Source organism: Trachurus trachurus (assembly GCF_905171665.1).
Source record: "Trachurus trachurus genome assembly, chromosome: 5".
Classification (NCBI taxonomy): Eukaryota; Metazoa; Chordata; class Actinopteri; order Carangiformes; family Carangidae; genus Trachurus; species Trachurus trachurus.
The window spans coordinates 30,169,343-30,188,106 of record NC_139896.1 but is presented as its reverse complement, the minus strand read 5'-3'; the positions used below and the strand labels follow the sequence as shown (position 1 = coordinate 30,188,106).

Genomic DNA, 18,764 nt, shown 5'->3' with positions numbered 1-18,764 from the left:
TACTTATATTACCCATTCTTTATATAACCACTAGAATCCACTTTTTTTCCTACATGGTAATGTTTTTCAATAATGCATGGTTTTAAATGTTTTCTGTAAGAAGATGGGGAACAGCCGTTCATGACGCTTTGAAACTGTACAAAAAAGAAAAAGAAAAAGACTAAACATTGTTTGGGCTTATAGAGATATATTAACTGTATAATAAATTCCAACTCCAAAAGACAAACTTCTGCTGTTTGACTTTCTCTATCTCGCTCGCTTCCCAGTTTTATTTCTGCTGTATACACTTCTTCCCTTCACACGCTCTTTCCTTCTTTGTCGCAATATTGATTCCAACTGGGGAGCTGGAAAGTCGGGTACAGACTTTGGCAGATGTTCTGGATGAAGGGTGTGTCCTCAAGTTTAATTGGGATTCTCCTTTAGCAATGATGTGGATTTCCTTAATTCTGTGCCCGCTGAGCCAGTCTGTCTTTGAACGCTTCACACCACAGCTTGCAGGGTTTTGTCATTGTCAGGATTCTGCGTGCGTGTCGTTGGTGAAAACTCTGATTTTTTGACAGTGCATTATTAGCATCACGCTTTATGAATACATTATTCTGTCCGCTTTTTACGGAAGCATGTCGTTTTTCTTATGTAGTTTGGATTAAAATGTATTCCTTGCTGTCTTGTTTTCTGTAATGTAATGAAACCACAGTTATGTTTGCAATGACTTTAACAGCTAAAAACATTTGCCACTTTGTTGCTTTAGTATCTCAGTGGCATAAACAGTCTTTAATGGAGTTTTACTGTCTCTCTACATGGATCTCAGTGTGTCTCCAAGCAAATTCCAGTCACACTGTGGTTTCCATTTTGTGGTAGACAGAGCTGCAGTGTAAAAAGGGGTGGGCTGCAGTCAGTCAGTTATACTGCTGTCTGTGGGCAGACTATACAGGCAGAGTGGCTGCATGGATTTTTACTCGTGCTGTCCAACAGGACTCCATCATAGACTGCAGCAGCACTCGTTATTGAGGGCACACACTCCTGTGCAGCATGCCTCTGTCCTCATTACCTCTGCAGCAGCTTAGCTCTCTGCCTTTGTTCTCTCTCTTGGCTTGAAACTGGAGAATATGGAGAAGTGCTGAGGCTGCAGTTAGCTCGGCTGCCCACAACTTCTGCCGCACAGGAGAAAACATAGCACAGACAACCACCACCCCCCTAAGCCCTCTTGTCTACATATTTTCACAAAGCCAACGCACAGGGGATGCTCTAGTTTGATTCATCATCCTGACTTGTGTGGATGTGGGCTGGTTCGCTCGGTGCCTCGCACATTCTGTTTGTAGCCTTCGCTGCTTTTGTCACTTGTCTGGATTAAATATTTCGCCCCTGAGGTGTATTTTGCGTGTTGGCCTACTGACCAAATGCCCTAATGGCCAATCTGTTGTGTGAAAGGTCCCATAGACTTGGTCCTCAGATGCGTTAAACAGCAGCCGTGCGGAGTGGCTGGAGGAACAGTAAACTTTTATCACACTAATAACCCAGGCACAGCTACCCTAATGGCTTAGGTAGCCATGCCAGGGGTTGCCTGGAGGTCAGGTTGAATTGCAGGACATAAATGGTAGATTCCAACCGGTAGAACAAATAAAGGAAGGGGAAAAAAAGGAGGGGCATCTGAGGTGAGCAGAAGGGGAAGAAAGTTGTTATTGGAAGAGCAGATAATCGCTTAAATTGATTTGCAGTAAAAGGAAGCCATTGATTGGGCTGCTCTTTTATAACAAGACAATCTTTGGCCTTTTAACCCTTTTTCCCACCCAACTGTGCACGCTCGCTCTCAAACCTTGGACTCGGTCCGAGCATGCCGTCAAAGGGCACAACTCCTACACAAGTGGCAAGTGAGTGAAGAGATTTCACCCAGCGCTTGGCATAAACGCGGCTCAGAGAAGTAGTGGTGTGAGAGAGAGGGGGATTTGTTAATGGAGTTCAAATCTAAACTTTTTTCTCAGATTCCTCTCCCTCTGGCTGAGGTGGACGGGTCTTGAGAGTGTTTGTTTTAGGTGAAGTCAGTGCTGGAACAGAATGTTGTGAACCGCAGGCCAGACTGTGGTTCTGCGGTTCAGCTTCGACCTGAATGCAGACGGCTCTGTTTGTTTTGCTTTTCCGTTTCTCAGGGAGAAATTTAGACGCTGCCAAAGTCCTGCGCTCACACCCAAGGCACGCAAATAAAAACCCCTTTACACAGAAAAAAAAAATGTACCTGGGTGTAGTCGCTACATCTGGACTTGTACACCCGCCCCAGCGCAGGGGTACGCTTCCACCGCCGCCTCTGCTGTCCTGCTCTCATCTTGTAAAAGGGCTCTTTGGGAGATGAGATGGCATTTGATTGTTTCAGAGGCAGGATGTTTGTGTGTTTTGTTCCAAGCCTTTTCATAAATAGCAGTTTTTATGTTGCTGAGGTCAACTGGTTTTACTAGACTGGAGAGGCAAGTCCAGAGGCAAGGAGGCCTCCCCACCATCTGGCAGCCATAAAAGGGGGAGCAGGAGGTTTTTTAGTGGGGGTTTATGGGATGGCAGGGTGAGACACTGAGGGGAGGAGAGACAGAGTGGATGGTGGACTCTGGTTGCCCCCGAGCTGCAAAGCTTCCTCCGCAGTCTGAATGACAGGTCAGAAGTTCATTGCCTTTTTTTCACCCTGCATCTGCCTTGTAGGGTGAAAGAGGTGACAGTCGGTTCAGAGTTCGAGGGCAAAGGAGACAACGTCACCGTGAAGCTGTTATCACTGCTGTGAATAAAGATATATTCTGGGCAAAGAGAGCTCTCTTTTGATTTAATGAGCTTGCTGTACTTTTAAAAAAGTGTTTCAGGGCACTGTGGCTCAGTGTGTGTGTGTGTGTGTGTGTGTGTGTGTTTGTGTATGTGTGTGTGTGTCCTCTTGTAGCGTTGCCGTCAGCTTGTTATGCTGTGCAGACGATCAGACCTGAGTCCTACAGATGGTGCAGAATTATGTGGCTGCGTAAACACTGGTGATTCAATAGCTTGGTGTTGCTTGGGTATGTGTCACTCTCTCAAAGCGCAGTGTACACCACAGTGTAGCCAACACCAAGTTGTTTTCTGCGAGTACAGACCCAGGTTCTCTCTCTCTCTCTGTTTGTCCAGAGACGGCCTTGCCTCGCCGTCAGGTGGTGGCTTCATTTCGTTTGCACATCTGACTTTAAGTGGGAATAACAATATTGTTAAGCCATGAAAAAACTGGGGTTTGAGGCCAGTGAGATTCGCATGGAGATTTCAGGGATGAAGACACTCTTGAGAGTCTCAGTTATGTTCTGGAAGATTTCTTCCCCAGTTTTTAAGAGCCTGAGCTGGAGCTGTCTGGTCCATCTGAGCCTGGATGCTCAGCCTTATAGGTTATCCAGAATGGGGTTATCATTGCAGAGGACTGTGCTGCTTTGCTGACTCTGGCACTGATACCTCCCATAGAGATTTCATCTTTTGTTATTCTGCAGCTGAGATGTGTTAACCCTTAAGCAGCTTCAGGATATTTAGGTAAAAGAAGGTTATGGAGCTCTGCAAGGACAACTTTAACCTTGCGAAACTATAGTTGATGTTTCCAATATGATCTTTTATAGTTGGAAAAAAGTGGGAGTTGCTTTATTTGTCATATAAATTAGTTATGGTGACCTCTTTCTCTCGCCAGTTTTCAGACCCTCTGCCACTTCACACAGTTTGTATATGAAGAGAGGAAAAGTGCTGACAGCAAAAGAATGAGCGTGTTTGGCAGGCACGCCCTTGTAGGTTTCTGTGTCACTCAACTCTATTAAATTTTTAATCATTTCCTTGCTGTGGTATAGAGCTCAACATGGCCCTGCTCGGTCACACTGTGTTTTAGGCTTATGCTCTGTTCAGCTCGTAAAACAGGGAGAGGAGAAACTGCATGGTAGAGATTTTTTAAAACTAAGACTTAAAAAAAAAATATGTTAAAAAAGGACGTGATCTATAATTTATCTTGTTTTTTTTGCTCGCTTTGTCGTGTAGAAAATGAATCAACAATATATTAATGATGAATTAGATTGTGATGTGTCCATATAGTGACAGTCTCAGAATAAATATATATATACAGCTATTTTAAATAAATTAATTATTCAGGTCATTTTTCTTGTTCGTCAAACCAAACAAGACATTTGATGATAAAAGTTTAGACTCTTGCAAAATTGCAACTTTTTTTCTGATGTTTTATAGATCAGATGTTGAACTGAAAATACAATCAATCGTTAATCAATGATAGGGATAATTGCCTGTCACTGCCCTCATTTCTATGCCTCCTGGAGGCAAATGCAACTCTATAATCTGGGGGCGATTTATACAGGAGCGCCCACAATGGTATGATTGTCACTGCAAAGTCCTTATTACTAGGTTTGTTGTAGTGTTCCCAAATTATCATGACAATTATATTAAATACACTCATGTTGCCCCGGGACATTGATTGCACTTGACAAACTTCGAAGAAAGCATCAAAGGCACCTTCAAAGGCCACCACTGTGAAAGAGTCCAGCCAGAGATTCACTGAGAGCCTCTCAACATACTTTGGTCTGTTTATTCACTCGCATTTTGCATCATGTCAGAGTCTCGAGTGTTAAGAAAAGGGGTGAAATAAAGCACTGGCCCTTGTTTGAGGGGCTGGAAATGAGGGACTCTGCTCTTGCTTTAGTGGTTCCGTCCACTGCAGTGATTCAGGGGATAAAAATGTGGCCTGTGTCTCTTTAAGAGCGCTGGCCTGTCTGCAGAATGCATCAGTCCTGTGGAGCAGACACAGGCCAGCAGGAGGAGGGGGGTTGAAGGGAGGAGCGTGGGGCTTTGCGGAGGGAGGAACGAATACAGGAGGGAACAGCCGCAGTCTGGGCTTCCAGCCTCCTGGCTAGACTGCTGAAAGTTATTATTGAGTTCCTGTGTAGGGCCTCCCCTCCCTGTGGCATACTCCTCTGTGCTCACTACGAGGTAGATGGGGAGTGCGGGAGAGGCAAAGAGAAAAGTTGGCAGCCTCCCATGCCCCTTTGCAATGACCTTATATGCAACAAATAAAGGATAATTTTGTTTGATTCTGTGTTTTTGCAAGGGTGAAGCCTCTGAAAGCCTTGTAAGACTGAGAGAAACCACACACGCTAACAGCCCTACAGCTGCTCCACAGCAGCTGAAACTGCGGCCTAGCTCACTGTTGTCTTAAGTTACAGTTTAGCAGACATGTCCTATTTCCTTAGGAATGGCCTTAACTAGTCAAGACAAGAAGGTTGACGGTTCACCAATGAGAAAGCAGTGAACTAAATCCTCTCCTGGCGTGCTAAGTGATGAGTGTGATTCAAGGACAGGTGGTGGGAGGGTGACGACTCCTTCGCTCTCCTTCCACTGACTGAGTCTTTACTGTAAACGACAGGCATGAATTAGAAAAATGTGACTTCTGAAAAGCAGGATGGGAGTACAGACTGTCAGGTTGTTAAGAGCCAACAGCGAGTTTTAATCTTATTTGTGGCACAACAAGCTAGTTTGCATTTTTGGCAGCACTCTGCGTAATTAGTCTCTTGTAGGTTACAGTATGTTGTCAACATCCAGCTTGCAGGTCTCAGAGATTTGCTGTCCGGGGAAAGGCCACGGAGATTACATAGTCGCACACATCATGCTCTCCTCTCAGGCCTGTGCCTGCCTGCAACGCTAATCCCCTAGCCTGCCTTCCCTTTTAGCGGCTACATTAGGGGCTACGAAGCGCCTGCGCCCTTCCAACTCAGCCCACCAAGAGAGAGACAGACTTTTACGTAATGCTCTGTCCGGTGTATTTGTTCTGAACCTGCTGTTGCTTTAAGCGAGGCTCCCTCAGGTTAACAGTACCCAGCTGCTGCCTGTCCTACTGTACTCCACTTGTCATGGGCTCTGGCACAGAAAAAAAAAAAAAAGCCTGAACCCGTGCAGCACCTGAGGCTCAGCGGGGGCCAGCGAGCCCATTTCCCCGTGCATATCTTCTGTAGCATGTCACATATGAGTCCTGAATATTCCCAGCATGTGTCTTCATTCACGGTCAGTGCGGTCATTCGTCCTCTGTTTTAAAGCCGTCTCGGGCAGGGTTAGCAGGAAAGCTGGGCGAGTGAGGGTGTGGGGCGTGGGGGTGGGGGGGGGGGGGGAACCCTGGCGTTGAAATGGGTATTTTGTGGAGTTCTGTTTGTTGAGTCAGAGCTTAGTTGGGCTCTACTGTTATGTGGTTGCCATGGAGAAAAACACAGGCTCTTGTGCAATAAAATCATCCAGGAAAAGACATTTCCAAGAATTTTTCAGAGTCAAGAAACAGACGGCAAATTGCAGAATTCATGAGGTGCTGTGGTCCACCGCCCGCCCCTCTCAGCCCTCCATTTTAGAGCACTTGTATTCATTTTATGGAAGCTGCAAGCCTTGAGCCCTCTCACCTAATTACTTCTGTAAGCAGATATGTTTTCCTATGAACGGAGGAGGGAAACAAAACCAGTGTTTAAGGATGGAATGTGTGATCTTAGGAACGGATGTTGTGGGTGTTTTATCCCCTATTTCCCTTACAGACAATTCCTTGAACAAGTGGAAACAAGTGAAATGCTATTTGATCTCTGTCAAATATTACTGTATACACATTCTCGCGCTGTGAGGCCCCTCGAACGTTTGAGTGTGAGTGTTGCTCTGCCAGAGAGAGCAGAACATTTTCAGAGGAAATAACTCCCGGTGTAGTTTGGAAAATGTTTTGACAGTTAATTGGTTGAACACTGGTTTTCTTGTTGTTGTTGTTTTTTCTTTTCAGTTGCATGAAGGCTCCTTAATATGGAATCTTTTTATTCCTACGGTTTCCTGTGTATCTGAATGGGTCCATTAGCCCTTTTCATATAGACTAGCCAACCGAGGCTTTCTATTATTAGAAAAAAACACTGTCTAAAACATAGTGGTGCAAAATGTAGTTTTCATGTTTCAGACTGAATTTGAACTTCAAAGCTTCTTTCAACACAGGGGTCAGATGCATAAATAACATGTACACACAAAAACCATGCATACGCCATTTCTCACTCATAAACCGGTATTTATAAATACAGAATGTGCGGTGAGGTGTGTGCACCTGACGCTTTATTTTGACCATGCATACATGCGGTTTGCCAGAGTGATCCAAGAGTTGCAGTGATTTAAAAATACACAGAGACATATAATGCAACGTAAAATAAAACTTAATGGAGCTGGAATTCATTATAATCATAATACGGTTTTACATTTACACAACAATAACAATTTCACATAAACAGAAATAACTTATTTGTTTGCTTTCTTTGTCATTTCATAGCCTCATTATTTAGTGTGAGTCATTCTGTAAACTGTTATGTACAATTTTTATATAAACTAATCACAATTTTAGACACCTATTTGATGCCCTAATTAAAGCGATCAATGAAGATCAGAATAAAACAGGACTTACATTTACCCTCTATTGTTTTAAAGCCTCAGTTTTTGAACTTGTGTTTCTTTCTCATCTTGTAGCAGAAGCAGTGATATTATAAGAAAAATAATGGATGAAGGGAGTGCTTTCATTCATTTATGTTGAAGTGGTTAATGCACAGTGCAATTTCCCAGTGAGGGAGAGAAAGCAGAACCATGCGTTCTGCAGGTCTCTGGTCTTGTGCATATACAAAGTTTCAGCCATGAATGTGCAGTTTTATGCATCTGCCCCCAGGACTCTACTGCATTAACCTTAACAGTATGTCATTGTTCGAACGGTCATAGAAACAACAGTGTTGGAGCTGAGGTTTTCTAACCTGGTGACCAGGCAGGCAGCGTTTCAACAGAATGACCAGAGTGGTATCTATAAATTTCAGCAGGATTTATTGCCCCGGTTCAACCAATTAGCTCCTGAGCAGTTTCTCAGGACGTATACTGTGTTGGTGAAATGACATCACAAGGGACTCTGAGTGAGCAGTGACCCTAACTTCACCTCAACCTCTCACAGCTTTTATGGCCTCCTCCCCTAAATCCCCCTCTGCCCCCTGTCCCGTCCTCTCACACCTCTTAACCTCTGGTATTCATCCCATTTTCATCTTTCCAAATAAACCTGCCACCTGCCCTCCTCTCCACTGGCTGCTCGGAGGGCACGTGGTCATGTGGCTCAGCTTACCGTGAAGGCATGGTGGCACAAACCACAGCTCAGCTGACCGGTGAGCAGCTTTACCATTTAAAATAATGTCCAGCCCTCATTGGTTAGATGGCTGTTGTTGGTTTGCCTATGGCCGGAATTAGCTGTGTGTCACTGTGCTGAGGGCTGTCATCTCCCAGATTAAAGTGCTTAATGAAACTGATCTTGATTGGCTGAAAGTAGGCCTACTTTGATAATTAGTGAATCACTTCATTTGATGTTAGAGCAAAACTTTCTGTGGTTCCAACTTCTAGATGTACTTCCCTGTATTATCAGATAGTAAAGTGACTGTTAGAACAAGCTAACTGATGACATTTCCTTTGGGGAATTTTCACTAATTAATAATAATGAATTGATTTATTGAGAAAATTATTGTTCTTTCAATCATCAATTGCAGCTCCAATGAAAAAGTGCAATATTACGACATGAATTAATAATTTTGTGCTGATTTAAAATGTCATGAGTTCTCAGGTCAGGAGCCATTAAGGACAATGGTGGTCTGTTTTATCCCCTGCACTTAGTCGTTAGCATGGAGCTATGATTGCCCATCTGGCCCGTCAATCTCTCAGACACTGGAGGTCTAGACCTGGTGAGCCCGACCTGTTGTTAACAGCCCCATGTGCAGTTGCTCTCCCTCCTCTACGTCAGTCAAAGGAGGACTTCTCCTGTCCTGGCTGCCTCTCCGTCTTTTCCCTGAGAGGGAGGCGGAGAGGAGTCGATCAGTACCAGGTACTGCAAGCGATAGCTGCAGCTCTGCGAGGTCAGTCGTTACTGTTTGGGCTGCGGAGAGGTTATCCAGTGACATTTTAATCGTCTTTCTGCCTTCTTTCCCGTGGCATTAGTATTAATCTGTGGGATTAAAACTCAGCCAGTCAGACACTGGACTTGTTGTCTTGTTGTAGGGCAGAGGGGGAGAGCGAGCTAACAGCCAGAGCGGCGGCGCACGCTTTCTGCGCACACATTGGGATGTGCTTATCAGCGACAAACCAAGGTTTTCAGTCTGGAGACATCAGACCTTTGATGAGAGGATGGTGTTAAGACAGTGAACTGTATAGGAAGGGTTGTGTCTTGTGTGTGATAATTAAATACTCTGCAGTCACAAACCCACAGATTTCCAATATTCCCCAATCTTGTATTGTTACTGAAATCATTTTTTAAGGGTCATTCTGTCTGTCACACACACAAAGGTTGGTTTACTTATCATTACATCATCAATATCTCTGTACTTCTCAGCCTGGGGAAACCATTGTATGATGTTCTCGTCAAGTCTAAAACAATGATTTTGATGAGGACATTTTATTCAGATGAAGGGCATTATAAAAGTTGCTACTGCTTTGCATCATGGGAAAAGTAGGATCCACTATTTTTGAAGGTTACAGGCTATAAGCCAGGATATATTGGCCTCTGCTGCTTTGATGTTGACCTTTCTTCTTTTAATCTGTCTGGAGGAAGTCTCCGTGCTGAATGTGCAACCACTAAAATCACTGGAATGCCCCTTTAAAAGAACTAATAATAGCCCTAGATGTTTTGTAGTTCCTCCGTCATGAACCTAGTTTGCTCGACTTCTTGCAAACCTCGACCTAGATATTTCTTTTTGTTGAGAAATACGCCTGTTTATTTCAAATTCCTCCTCCTGGAATTATCATACATATTATGCCAAAATTACACATCTTTCTGTCATGTATCCTTGTTAATCCCATCAAAGCAAACTGAGCTGTGTTAAGTCATTTTATATTTAGAAATCACTTTCTTTTTCATTTATGACGACAAATAAGCTGGCACTGCCGTCCAAGAAAAGATTTACTGAATCACAGCTGCATTGTTTACATTGTAGTCGAGAGGTGTAAATGTTAGTGTCAGTCATCGTGGATGACACAACAGCCATTTATCTTCTAAAAAAATAAAAAAAAAACTTGAATGGCATCACACTGTATGAATTATAATGATTTAATAAATATAATGAAATGCATCATAGGCGGGGAATCAGTTGAGGGTCAGTGAAATGCCAAGGGATTAAGCTTGCATGGCAAAGATGGCGTTGGCACTGCTGCACAACAGAGATCACGTTCTGTGAAGGCACGCACTCATGTATGAAAGTCAGGAAATGGCCACAGACATGCCGTCACATTTTCTGCAACGCTGCAGCATGATACTTGAAGTATAAAAACTCTGATTGGTTTGTAATTTTGGACCAGCAGTAAAAAAAAAAAAAAAAGAATTTAAAAAACGCACAGAGAACCTTGTGAATTTTCTCTATTTTAAGTGTGGGAAGTTCTCACACATGCCTGTCTGGTAACCATTTTAGTTGCCCTGACAAAGACTTTCTCACAGCTTTTCTCTTAATTTAATTCAAGAGCATGTAGACGGTTTGAATAACGGCTGCATATTCCAGCGCTGCTGCAGCACCTGGTCACAGCTCTTTCTTTAGTTAATGGATAGTATTGAGTAGAAGATAGCAAGAAGAGAAAAACTGAAAAAAAAACCCAAAAAAAAACAGCAATATTTACATTACTTAATATTTCATTTGCTTTGCTTTAACTCTAAAACAAATCACTCTGCTCAGTTGTTGTGAGAGACTTTTACATCCCACAGTTGAGTTGTAATTGGTGTATAAATCAAATTTCCTCACAAATTCTTAGAAACGCTCTCGTTTTTGTTCACGATGTTCCTGAAAGTTGCATGAACGTGTTTTTGAGTAAGATTTAATTTAACCATGAGATCTAAATTCAATTCAATAAGCACAGTGTGTGTCGTTTTTTTCTCTCTCCCTCTGTCTCTTTTTCTCTGTTTCTCTCGTTAACCTTCATCCCCTCCAGCCTCCTGGTTAGCACTGCAGCTGCTGCTACATTATAAGTGTGCTAAATGTGAACAGAAGCATAAAGACATTGTGCGTGTGTGTGTGTGTTTTTATTGGTTCCCTCAGATCACGTATTCTGATGTTTAATTCTCTTATTCCAATACTACAGCAGGGGGCTCAGACAACTATCTGCTGAATTTGGCGCTATGTGCATCTATAAATACACCAGTCACAGAGCATGTTTCATTCCCTAAGATTACTTTCACTCACAACCATACCAAACATGCTCATGCTAATAATGTATAATCTGCGGAGATATCTGTTTCATGTCTTCTAGTTTAGGGTTTCCGTGTCTGTTGAGATAAGTTATGAGCCCCTATTTTTTAACTTTGCGCTCTGAGGGAAAGAGTGATTTGGACACTACAATCAACACAGTGTAAGCAAGGCAGGCGGGCAGGCAGGCAGGCAGGCAGGCATGTACTGTTGTTATGGTTGCCATGTTTGGACCTGAATTGGAATTCATTTCTTGCCGCGCAGTAGTACAGTAATCTTTCTTTTTGTTTGCTCTCACCAGCGAGATGATCTTTCCATGCACACGCAGGCAGTTCAGTGTTATTTCATGATGAGAAAACTAGAAATGAAATATGCCAAAAAAAGATGTTGTTTTTTTTGTGTCTTATTCATTCCAAAAGTAAAAGTAGTGAACTCTGTCAGTGCAATAATGTTATATAAATAATATATATAGCAACTGTCTTGCATCCATGCCACAAGAAACTTCATAGACAAATAACTGAAACATTAGAAATTTGTGAAATATTGAAAATAGCAAATTAGTTCAGTTAATAGCAAAAAACACTTCATTAGAAGAATAGTTTGCTTCTTTAATACAGCTTAACTTTTTGCATAAAATTATACATTATACTTTTTTCTGAAAGGTTTTGATCATATTGATGTCAACACCAGACTATTGCTGTTGTCCCTGTGGAAGTGCCTTGTTCTCGGGTTACCGGTCTACATGTACTGTTTGGGTTCTCTGTCATTGCGTCGTGTTTGGACGCAGCGGGCAGCTAAAGACAAGCCTGGTAAACAGTGGAACATTTAACAGCTCCAGTGGAATATTTCCATTAGTAGACGGTGGAGACTAAAACAGAGGCCAAATGAGAGTTAATTATCAGCCTACATCTATCAAAGGGACACAAACTGGTTTGCTGTAGCACATTAAAAGGTGATAATATGCTAATATTGTGTTTACAGCTTGTTTCTGCTGCCTCCAAGTGGCCAAAAGTGAGTGGCCGCAGCTTTAAAACCGTATATTCTCTTGAGAAACAGAATGACAATAAGTCAGAAATATATATGAAGAGTGGTCTGTGGGAATTCCCCTTAGAGATTACCCTTACTCTTACTGGGGTCATTAGATCATTCATTTTCCACACTGCTCACGCTATGAATGGTTGTCAAATGGAGAACAGTGCTTTAACACTGTTCTTCTGCCTTGAAGCTACGTATATGTGTCAAGCCGTGTGGATATTTTTGCACCTTTAGGAAGGGGTTCATCCTAAGTCCACCTCAGACTTCGTCAAGTCTCAATCCTAAAGACAATTAGGACAATCCAATTAGCTTTGCTGTAATGCCTACCTTACCCTGAGTCCTGTGTGTCCATACTGTCATGGCTCAGTGCAGTGACATAAATATCCTCAAACTGGACACAGCAGAGACAGAATACATTGATAAATTAAGCAAGCATTTAGAGAGGGGAAATGGAGGCTTGTGTTGCAGCTGTGTGGAATAGGGATGAAGTTCCGAGGATATTCTGGGCAGACACCAATAATTTTCCCCCAGCTGTTACGAGGTGGCCACAGGGCTTTATATAAATCAAGGGACTGTCGTACAATTTATGCAGCAAGAGTCGAATAGAGAGCTCAAGGCATCCCTGCGACCATCCGCACCAAACTACAGGGATCAGATTACTAAAACTAGTATTCTCTCACTTCCAACTAAGGCCGTCACCCGAGTGAGCCGTGCCAGTTGGTGTGCCCTTGAGTGAGACAGCTCCCCACTAAGCACATGTCGATCTGGGGATTACATTCAGGGGTTTAGGAGGGAAAAGGAGGTCGTAATCTGAAACTGTTGTGTCTTGTTGCTGTGCACTTTTCTTAATGCCATGCTATCGTGCAGCATGCGTTGGTATTGTATGACTGCTGCCCGAGGAAGTTCAGCTGGGGAAACTATTTTTGTCTCAGTAGATAAGTGCTGGCCCTTGTTTTGTTTCTCAATGATTTCATTTGAGGTTTTTTTTTTTCTAGAGCCACAACAGATGCTGGAGGTTTTGATTTTTGCCTGTCGTCATTGACTTTCCCATGAGAAAGAAAAATTTAGACTTGTCAACGAGTCAAGCCTTTATTACATAAAGAGGTGGAAGGTGAAGATATTAAAAGGACCAGTATGACATATTGGGAAATACACGTATACGCTTTATTGTACTATCATATATCACACAGTAAATACGAAGCTAAAACCAGCAGCCAGTTAGCTTAGTGTAATTCAGCTTAGCTCAACTTGGCGTAAAGACTGGAAACAGATAGAAACACCTTGCCCAACTAGGTAACAAAATCCAACTTCAAGCACCTTGGAAGTAAACTAATACTCAATCAGCCCTTTTGAGGCTAGCCAGGTTTGTTTTTTTTAAGACAACATGGAAGTATCAGAAACTGCATTACTTCAAATGACCACATGCGACCCAGTCCCCATAGATTTCTATGACAAAACAGCCAACATTACTGCATAAATACATGTTTACCCCCTGGTACACCTTTGGTCTCTACTGCTAATTACTGATTCGGGACAGTTTCACAGAGGGTGACTTATAATATAACTCAATGGTTTAAACTTAATTAAGGCTTACAGTTCCTCAGAATGGATGACGTGGTACAGATGGCATGCACCATAGTCTCAGCTCCAGTGTTGCCCATTTTTATATACGCCACGGAGTTTGTCAGAGTCAAGAAGTGGCAAGATGGTCATCACAACCCCAATGTATTTATTTTGATCTATTTTGCCAACCTTCGAGAATGCAGTGACAACTCGCCATTTATAAATGATTCTAAAGATAATCTGAATAACTCCTAATCTTCAGTGCAGGGGAAGCGCCTCACCTTAACCACACCTTTAACCACCTGTCAGGCCTCATACCTGGAAAACTCAGACTGTTTGTCTCTGCTTTTCTTTCATCACTTCTCAATCATCCTCACCGATTCACCTCTTCTCTCTTTATCTCTCTCCTTTCACAAGCGTCTATCTCCTCTGCCCTCTGCGTCTTCTCCTCAGGCTCCTATATCTGGGTCTGGCAGCAAATGGAAGCTCTCTACTGAGAAAATAGTTCCAATGATAACAGTTTAAACGTAATTTTTATCAAAACCTCAGCACATAAAACCAGTTCAGACTCCATCAGAGGTCAGTGAGAAGATGACGAAGATGAAGTAAAGAGTTTTTGTTTTTTTTTGTAATTTGTGTGCAAACCAGCCCTTTAATTGCCTGTCCTTAAAGGGCTGGTTGTCTTTGGTGTCTCTGACAGTTGAGCTCTCAGCTAACCAAGCTCAAAATATCAGGGCTTGAGTTAATTTAAAATCTCCTGGACACCAAACACCAGAACTGGCTTAGTCAGTGGTCAATAATCAAATATCGTTGATTAGATCCATGTTCAAGTGAAATAACAGTTCAGTCCCCATCATGCTCCAGTTAGCACAATATCGACAAATTATTCTTCGAGCAGGTCAAACGCTGTGCTCTTAGAATAGTTATTGATATGTTTGCCATGTGTTGTCTCTGTGATTATCTGCCATGCCAGCATGAAAATAGCTGAGGCTTATCCTGGTATTACCACGCCTTTATGTGGTACTAATTAAAAAATAAACCATGTCTACTCTTGCCCAGCTGCTATTAGACAGTATTTAGCCTACAGGTTTGCTTTGAAATGCTCCCTCATTACAACGCCTCAAAGAAATATCATACAATGGCGAGATGAAAAGGGCAATGCTTGAATGGAGTCTTAAAGGGGAGGCTGTACTTGGCCTTCAAGTATACATTCCTTCAGCTCAGTGCTTCCTCTGTGGTCCCACTCCCCTAGCCCACCCCCCTCCCACTCAAGTCTCAGTTCCCACAGGGGACTCAGCCAAAGCAAACTCCTCAGAGGAAGTCTCCCTCTCTCACCAGTGAGAGAGACACAGCAAGCAAGAGAGGGGGAGAGAGGGAGAAAGGGAGGGAGGGAGAGAGGGAGTGAGGGGAGGGAGGGAGGGGAGAGGGGGAGGCAGGGGAGGGATGTCCTATCATCTGGCTCAGTGGGACCTGCTAGGCAGTAGGATGTGTGAGGAGGGTGTTATGACTTCGTGGCCATGCTATGTCTATGATGTGGTGGTGAGTAAAGCCCATGCGGCTGCTCTCCTGTGAGGTCAGTGTCAGATTTAGCCAGCAGGTCCCTTGTGGTGTCTGGGAGTGTCTGTTTTCTGACTCTATTATGTCTAGCGCTCATTGCCTTCCTGGAGCTCGCAAACCTCAGGGTAGAAATAGCACCAGACAGACAGACATCCTTTGTCGGGAAAACAACGGTCGTGTCAGTAATTACAGAGTCTGATTACGCCAGGGCAGCAGTTCTTCGAAAACCACTGGCCTTGAGTCAGGCAGGTGAGGGGTCGAGTCACCGGCGCTGAGCAGGGCAGAAGTCAGCGGGAGGTCTGGGTTAAGAGAATTAACCTACAGTAGCAAAACCAAACAGTATGCTGCTGTGTATGAATGGGTGTGTGTGTGTGTAATGTGGTGACTGGTTAGACAGGTAGAAAAGATGTGTGAGTCAGGGAGACGTGAGGGGAGTGTCCAGACAAACAGTGTGTACACTTCATGCAGCTATCACCCTGCAGTGGAGGAAACAGAAAAGAAATGAAGAGGTAGTAAATCATTTTCATACAGCAGACTGGTGCTACTAGGGATTATTTTAGTCATCTATTAATGGATTTATATGTTGTGTTAATCAATCACTTAAGTTACAGAGCCCATCTAAGCGCATTCTTGTAATAAAAAGGTGTCAAATGATAATGCGAAAACAAAGGAGTTGCTCATAGTGATGAACATACAGCGAAATATCACCTGAATCTGCTGCTCTGAGCTTAAAGAGACCCCGAGGAGTTTGCTTTTGTTTATAAAAGAGTCTCATATTAATGTGGATGAATCTACATTACCCACACTTGTTAATGTGTCCATATTCGATAAATATATTGTTTTGTCTTTAAAGTTATTTTAATATTATTGTTTAGTGGTTGACTCGCACAGCATTTCCTGGTTTCGGTTTTACGGATGCTGCCCGGCGGGTCATGGGAATAATGCCAATGGAGAGACAGCTGCCAATGGATCGCTAGTTGGCATCGTTTATGGTCGGAACTACGACGGTATCTGATTGTCTTCGAACCTTTGACTTTCGTTCTTGATTAATGAAAACATTCTTGGCAAATGCTTTCGCCTTCGTCAGTTTTGTGCCGGAGAATTTTACCGTGCGCGCGGAGGCTCATGGGAAATGTAGTGTGAAAACAGTAACGCTTTCCTAAAGTCCTCGTACAGGAGTCACTTTAATTATGAATTTCAGCTCATTGTTTGCTTTAAAGTGCCAATCTATAATCCTTGATATCATTACAATTAATTCAGTTTTCCGTCGTATTGCATTTTTGTTTAACCAGCAATCCAACACCCTAAAAAATACTCAATTTCTACAGATATAAAATCATCTAATTCTCATATTTGAGAAACTAGACACAGGGAATAGATACTATTTTTATTACCTGATAAATGACATATATTATTGAAGATTATGATTGTGTTTGCTGACTTTTCTATCAGGTGACTATCTGACTGCATTTGTTTTAAGAACTACAGCAGCCTTTGGTTTCTGTACCTCAGGTATGCAGTGCCAGACTTGACTAACACCCCCACCCTTGAGAACCTCGTGCCACACACACACACAGCCTCCCGCACACACATATGCATGTCTACACCCGCAACCGCCCACTTACCCACACGTCCCGACACCCACTCATAGCTGTGAGCGCACACACACACACACACACATTCACGCAGCGTCTGGCATTGTATAAAAAAGCTGTGACATGATTCATTCCCAAACAGGCTTCTCGCCTAATGTGAAATGAGGTTTGTCATTAATTTCCATTTTGAGGTGATTACAGCGAGCAATGATTTGGGTTTCACAACTACACGCAACCCTGCAGGAGTGTTTTCCATTGAGGATTTCGAAGGTAGGCAGAGTAATCATTTGTCTTGAATCGCACACACACACACAGACGAGGAGATGGGAGTGTTTGCCATTCCTTGAGGCAGAATGTCATAGTAGTGAGTAAGAGAGCAGCAGGCAGGTCTGTGCTGGCCTCTGTGCCTGCCTAGGTAAACATATCCTCTGTCTGACAAGTGCAGACCTGAGGTTAGCTACCTCAACACATGACCCTGGAGCCTGCCACACACACACACACGTACAATATGTACAAGGAAACGCTCGAGATTCAGTATTTTGTGGCGCTTAACAAAGCAGATGCTTCCCGTCTCCAGGTTTTCCAAACACTGTCTCCCTCAGACATCGCATACGTCTGCAGCCCTGCGTTAACTCGCAATTCTCCCTGAACACTTAAGCTCAATCGTCTGTCAGATCTGAGTGCAATTACTTTAATTTGTCTCCCTCTCTGTCTCCCTCCGTCTCTATATTGCAATATTTCTGTGGTTCAGGGAGTCGATCTGCTCCACCTGACGGCGCCTCTTCTGCCTGGCAGGGAGCAATGTAGCCCTGCTGGCTGCCAGCCAGACCAGCTTGAGTGTCTGCTCAGCTCAAAGTTCTGCGCACGCACACACACACACACACACACACACATACACACACATGCAGACATGCCAAGCTCAGAGACTGAATGCTTACACAGACACATCTTCCATCCTCCTTCCCTTCTCTGTGACTTCTCCACAGTTTTCATCTATTTTCCACCTTTCTGTGACTCTCTGCTCCTTTCCTGCAAGTATTATATGACCGAGTTGAAAAACAAGTCAGTTTTGGACAAAGCCATGTTCTGACAAATCCATGTGTTGCTTATGAATAATGCCATTTACAGTCATGCAGTATCATTTTTAGAAGTTGTGGGCTCTTGAAACATCCGCTGTACTCCATGATGTAATGCCTGCACTTTATCTCTGCAAGGATGATGATGATTAACCATCTATTCTCTCCTCTCCTCTCCCCGCAGTCTCCCAGCCCGGTCCCAGCCAAGAGGTCCAAATTCGATAAATTACAGTCTCCATCAGCTGACAAAGACAGAAAACCCGACTGGTTACAATCCCTCTCAAAGTCTGCGCACAAGGTTAGTATACGCTCTGTGTCCATGTCGCCAGTGTGAAACAGGATTTGCCGTTAAAATCAAGGGTCAAAAGGGTGACGCAGGAGCTGCTGTCACTTTGAATCATCATGTTATCATCTATGTATGACCTGATCATTCGGCCTTGTTAAATGAAGAGGGGCCTTTGAGTATGTCCGTCATGGCAGATTTAATGTTCCAGTGGTAGTTTACTGTGGATTTATCCAAGCTTGTTGTTGTGTTTGTTGTTCCAGGACCTGAAACAGGTCCAACTGAAACAGAGGCCCTCTGCTTTCCGCCCCTGGTCTCCTAAAGCTGCAGAAAAAGAGAAACCAGCTCAGAATGAGGTGGAGAGGTGAGTCCTCTGACAGCTTTAATAGTTTCAATTTTAATATGTACATAATATACATAATATTTGATAAACTGA

The 18,764-nt window shown here is 43.3% G+C and overlaps 1 protein-coding gene across 1 annotated transcript in view; it reads left to right on the top strand.

Moving 5' to 3' along the window:
* skib (v-ski avian sarcoma viral oncogene homolog b) overlaps nt 1-18,764 on the top strand; it is a 31,483-nt gene that overhangs the window by 10,141 nt on the left and 2,578 nt on the right. The window contains exons 2-3 of the mRNA XM_083971006.1: nt 18,230-18,343; nt 18,592-18,692. Coding sequence (XP_083827132.1) covers nt 18,230-18,343; nt 18,592-18,692 — 215 coding nt within the window. The remainder of the gene's footprint in view (nt 1-18,229; nt 18,344-18,591; nt 18,693-18,764) is intronic.